Source organism: Charadrius vociferus, unplaced genomic scaffold (genome assembly GCF_000708025.1).
Source record: "Charadrius vociferus isolate BGI_N301 unplaced genomic scaffold, ASM70802v2 scaffold390, whole genome shotgun sequence".
In the NCBI taxonomy this organism is placed as follows: domain Eukaryota; kingdom Metazoa; phylum Chordata; class Aves; order Charadriiformes; family Charadriidae; genus Charadrius; species Charadrius vociferus.
Window position 1 is genome coordinate 489,536 of NW_009646433.1, and position 6,000 is coordinate 495,535.

Here is a 6,000-nt window from a genome sequence, read left to right on the forward strand (position 1 = left end):
AGAGGTATAAGCCAGAGAGCAGGGGCTCAAATAGAAGGTAGACCTTTAGGTGGTGGGATGGATCTAAGACATGGTTCTGGAAGAGCATATAGGACCAGCCAGGGAAAAAGGAAACTAAAAGCAGTGGTGCATTTAAGTCGCGTAGCAGTCAGTGCTCACAAACCAGTAGGAAGAACTGAGTCTGCTCGCTCTCCATGGAAGAAAGCAAAGATATTCCCGATGATTCTGCAGAGAGTGAAAGGTGGTAGGAAAGATTCCAGTTATGCCAAGTTGATGTCAGCTCGCCAAGCGGACGGTGAGAAAAGCATGATTATCAGGGGAAGTTACTTCCAGAAATCGACAGATGACAGACCTTCGATGAGAAAACTAAATAACGTGTTAAAGCGCATTAGCGTCTCCAGAAAATTTCAAGAGCCCATTAGCAAAGATTCAGTGCATGCAAGAGGAAAAGGAGAGGAAGAATATGAAAGAGATGAAGCAAAATCAGGAGTTTCAATAAATATCACAGCAGAGAGCGAACATGAGGACAGTGATTATGAGAAGAAGAAAAAGAAGAGAAGAAAATACACTTCAGATGAATCATCCGTGAAGAGTAGTAGCTCTAGCTCCGAGTCAGAAGATAAAGACTACTTGAAAGTAACTCTGGACCAAGATGAAGCCACTGAAAGTACTGTGGACTCAGATGAAGAAACTGGGCATGATTTTGGGGATTCTGATGATGACTCTGGCTCCAGCTCTAGCAGTGACTCAGAGGAGGACTCATCTGAAGAGGACCATGATGAGGAAGACTCTGACAGTGATGAAGATGGTAGCCTGTCAAAGAGCTCATCTACGCGAAGTTCGTACAGCAAATCAGGGACTAGTGAGTCCAGCAGTAGAAGAAGCACTGAAAGGTCTAGTATAAAAAGCAGGGGAGGCAGCTCTCGTGGCAGAGTGAGGCGATCCAGCCAGAAGTCAAGTATTAGCTCTAACGCATCAGGTAGTGACAGGGACACAAGCTACAGGAAAACTTCAGGATCCAGCTACAAGAGCAAAACCTCTTCTGCCAGCCTGGAAATAGAAGACACGATAGAAGAGGTGTCAGAAGAAGATGAAGAAGTGGATGTGGAGCAAGTCAGCGCAAGCCCTGATAAGACAGCAGATAAGTCGAGTAAGGCAGTTTCTGAAACATCTGCCAATGCAAAAACTGCTGCTACTGAAGAAGACAAGGGAGGAAAAGCAGCTATTAACGGTGATGATAGCATGGATGAAAGCCCAGAAGAAGTTGATACAGATGCTAGTGACAGGGAGGAAACTGTCAGTAAGAATGAATCTTCTTGCCTAGAAAGTGAAATAAGTGTTACTTCCAAAGGCACTGAAGGGACAAAAAGCACAACTAGTGCCACTTCTGGTAAAACTGCTACTTCCCCTGATACTGAGAATCAAAGTTCTGACACCAACATGAAAAGAAAAAAAATAAGAAAAAAGATGTCCCAGGAAAACAGTCAGTCTCAGTCAGATGAGACCCTGGATACTGCCATTACGGAGTCAGAGACTACTGGTGATTCTACATCCTTTTAAAAAGGAACAACAGTAGGTGGACGTCTTGCAGTGAGGAGTGATCTTGTTTGCTGTGCCTTCTGTGTGGTCTTTCCTAAGCAATGCACTCTTGACTAGAGACAGCCAGTAAGAAAATGTCGAAGCTTACTGCTTCAGCATTTGAACCCTATATACTGTCTTAAGGATGGAAGTGTAGAAAACCAAACTGATGTAATTCCTCTGAGAGGCTACTCAGGTATACTTGGTGGTGGCTATAGAAAGATTAATTTTCACTGAGCTATGACAGGAAGGAGTACCTCTTTTTCTCTGCTAATTTCAGTAATGTAGTTAAAGAGGCATTATGTTGATTCTTGGATTTAATCCTTTTTTGCATTATGCACATTGTGAAGCAAAGTAACATAGCATTTTGCATTAGCTGTGATGGATAGCTTGAACAACATGGTGGCACAAACCTATTAAGGGCCCTATGTTTGTGCAGGCTATGTCTGTCACAAAATGGAACACTGCAGGAAGGACAAGGGGCAAAACATGGAATGCAGTGAAGAACGGGAATGATGATGAGGACGAAAAGACTTAAAAGTCATACATGGTTTCACCATATGTTCCCCTGTCGTACAACATTTGCTAATCTTCAAGTGAGTTCTCTGCTGTAAACTTTAGCCCTATTTGCAGGGAGGACAAGTGAAATTGCAGCAAAGCAACACTCCCAAAACTGCAGAGTATTACTAGCAAAACTGGGATTAAACTGTTTCTGGATCAGGTTTCAGGTATCAGTGATGTACAAGACAGGAATGCAGATGCAGGTGTACAAAGTGAGCTTGGTCAGAAAAGGAAATAGATTACATTTGCAAACTTGTGCCCTTCCCACCAAACAGTACAGTGATTTTATTTTTTTTTTTTAAACATCTGTTTAAAAGTTTGAGATGCATAACAGCAAAGTATTGCTCGAGGTAACCATCACCTGTGTTCTATATTTTGGTATCTGCCTTTTAAAATTCAATAACCTGTAATAGCTGATGTCATTCAAAAGAGAAATCTTGTAGTGCTTCCACTAGCACAGTTCTCAGGATGAGCATGATTGCATAGGAAAGGACTTCTGTTATTGACAGCACAAGTGGCCTTTGTGTTTCCGTATAAGAGGCAACCTCTGCATGATGCACCTCTTCACGGAACTCTTGTCCGTGCTGTCAGCACACAGAGTATGCAAGCTTTCTATACACACAGCCTATGTGTGCTTTATTTACCTTGTACCAAAAGCCACAGAGCTGTTTCTTAACCACTAGATTTATCCAGATAAGCCCTAAGAAGCCTAAATAAAATTAAAGCTTTGAGCCAGTATTGGATTAGTCTTGTGAGCGAGTACTTGAAAGCTAGGGCAAATTCTGGCATATGCACCAAAGCTCTGCCAGGAAATCTCTGTTAGACGGGGGAGAGAAAAATGTTTGAATTTTGAAGATACTTGAGCCTGGATTTAGCCTGGCAGGACCATTGGTGTTGAGCTGCAAAGTGTGATACTAACTTTTCAACTACTATCTTTAATTCCAGTTGAAATATGAACTATATTTATGATCACTTACCTACTTTTTTGTATTCCCATGTAGCACAAAGTTGTAGCTGCACAGTGTTGAAACGCAAATCCCATTTAAACTAGTCAGTCTTCTCATCCACCTGCACGTATCTGTGTAAAGAAAACTGGATGTCTTTATCAGGAACAAAAGAATAGGCATCTAAGTAATTTGTAAAAGTGTGACTTCTCGAAAACTTAGGAGTAATCATTACCCATTTGTACCTTGCATGATTTTCTTTCTCTAAAAACTGGCTTTTCTTGTGCGCATGTGTATGCATTGCAGTGGGAGTTAACCATGATGGTATCTGCTGCCTTAGTGAAATAACAGCATTTTCATTATTAATTCAAGAATGATAGTACCTTGTTTCAGTGTACTGCAAGGAGGCATTTACTTTAAAAACATCAATTGTAAATTAAAATAATGGGGTTTGTGTAATCACTACTAGTACAAAGTCACAGCAACATGGAAATTGTTTCCATTAACTCTTTAGAAACAATATAAATTATATAAAATCTAAAGTCTTATTTCTCCACCACCTTCCGTTTAATAGCAAAGCACCTCCCCTGATTGCACTAGATTGAAACTGGCACAAAGCCTTATATCAAAGCTTTTCTTTTTTTAACCAGCCAATTTTGCCAATGTCATGCCTGAGAATTTCCCTTGTGTCGGTCCTGAGATCTTTCACTGTTTGATGTGTCGTGCGTATAAAACAGACCTGCTCAGTGCCATTTCTGCACTGAATTTACAATGTAGTAATACTCTGGAAGAAAACGTCTAAGGCCTTCCTAGCATTTACCCATTAGTCCAGTAGTTTTGTAGAAGTATCACACAATGGCTTCATCATCAGTGCTTTCCAGTGTCTGTTAGAAGGGGTTATTTATCTAGCTCGTTTTCATCTTTCTGTGTAAGACCGACTGAGACATTGCTTTGTCAAAATTAGGACTGGCGCTCACCAATATCGTGATTTACAGAAGTTTTCTTTCAGACAGTAATGTGTCTATACTCAGGATTCTCCAAAGAAGGTGCACTTCAACTTAACGGGAGCACAGCTGAATGCATCTTTAGCGGAAAAAAAAACAACCAAAAACCAAAACCAACCCAAATTTATCACTACTTTCCAAACCTGAATAAAAACATCGCAGTTTTTATACACTCTATCTGACTTGCATTATGCAGTTCATGAACCAAAATGAATTTATCCATCTTAAAACTTTGTAGTACAAAGAATTATTTTCATGTTCAAGCAGTAAGTATATATGATAAGGGCACACAGTGGTAATCAAAATAATTAAGAAATATCTGTGTACCAACTAAGAGGAAGCATACAAAAGACCAAGTTATTAAAAATTCATGTGGGTGTCTAGATAAAAGAAAAGATAAATAACAGATAGAAAAAGGACAGGAAAATGTAATAAATAGTGCTGAGATTTAACAATATTTTTATTTATTGTCAAACAGTGGGCCAGAAAGAAAAGGATCAAGTTGATAGTCGACCCAGAGTATGAGACCAGCTCCACTGGAGAAGACAGCGCTCCCGATTCCAGCCAGAGGAATCGTCTTAATAACCCGAATATTCAAAACAACATCAACGGTAACATCTACATTGCACAGAATGGCTCCGTTGTCAGAACCCGTCGCGTTTGCCTTGGTAATAATTTAAAAGTCACATCTCCAGTGAGGCTGGGGAAACAATTCAAGAAACTGGACAAGCTTGCAGTGACACATGAGGAGAATGTTCCACTGAACACATTGTCAAAGGGACCATCTTCTAGTGATAAACTGAACACAAGACCTTGCAGTGTCTCATTTGCTTCCTCTACTATAGGGTCTGAAAATGTAATAACAAAGCCAGGGGGCTCCAAAATGAAAAGCACAGAAGAGCAAGAATCGGTTGTTGATAATGAGGATGTCAAAGAGCCCTTGGAGTCGCACAGTGAACACACACAGTCAGATGAAGAGGAGCTCTGGATGGGCCCTTGGAACAACCTTCACATACCAATGACAAAACTGTGATTTATTTTTTTTTTTATTTTAATTTTTACTTCAGTTTATAATAAACTGCGCTTTTTATTGTCACTGAGGAAAATGTATGAAATTTGTATTGTGCACATACGTTGTATACTACAGACGACACGCTTTAAAGTTTAAAAACAAAATTTGCACTCACATTTGTACCAATTAATTGTCCTCCCCAACAACTATTTTGACAGGCTCCCATTTCACTAAACAATACTTCATTTAAATCAATTAGGTTTTTTGAATCTTGATTTATTGTTTAATAAACAGTAAACTACTAATAAATGCACAGCAACATTTGGTTAACTTTTCAGACATGAACTTTTCAGACATGCCTAGCTTGTTTTTCTGTATGGTACTTGTGGCTATACTGTTTAGATTTGGAAATTGTCTATTTATGTTGAAGATTTATATCCAGAGCTCTTGATTCTGAACTCAGAGTAATAAATTAAAAATAAATCCATGAAAGTCAATGGAGCAAATCCTCGGCTGGCTTAAATTTGAGTAACAATACCAAAGTTGATAGTGATATACCAGTTTATGCAAACAGAGGATCTCGCTCAACACCCAGGTAGCAAACTTATGTAAGAGTGGAACTGGAGTTTATAAGAGTATAGTGCTGTTACACAGAAAAGTGGAATAGAAGATTAAATAAGATAAAAATTGCAAGGAGGAAGGAAATGTATAGCAATTAATCTTATTCAGAGTTACCTGGCCGTGGTTTGTTCATTTTCTTTTGTAAATTAGCTCATTCCAATTTTCTTCTCAAGTCAATTTTTCATCTTTTCATCTCTTCCCACATCAGTTCTGTTTTCTTCTTTATACGGTCTTTAGCTCCGGTTTTTATGCTCCATCAATAATTGTCATCCTATGGCTA

The 6,000-nt window shown here is 39.2% G+C and overlaps 1 protein-coding gene across 1 annotated transcript in view; it reads left to right on the forward strand.

Moving 5' to 3' along the window:
* PCDH15 (protocadherin-related 15) overlaps nt 1-5,588 on the forward strand; it is a 371,643-nt gene extending 366,055 nt beyond the window's left edge. Inside the window, exon 37 of the mRNA XM_009881484.1 lies at nt 4,566-5,588. Within this exon, the coding sequence (XP_009879786.1) occupies nt 4,566-5,120 (555 nt within the window). The 3' untranslated portion in view covers nt 5,121-5,588. The remainder of the gene's footprint in view (nt 1-4,565) is intronic.
* Nucleotides 5,589-6,000: the final 412 nt, after the last annotated feature.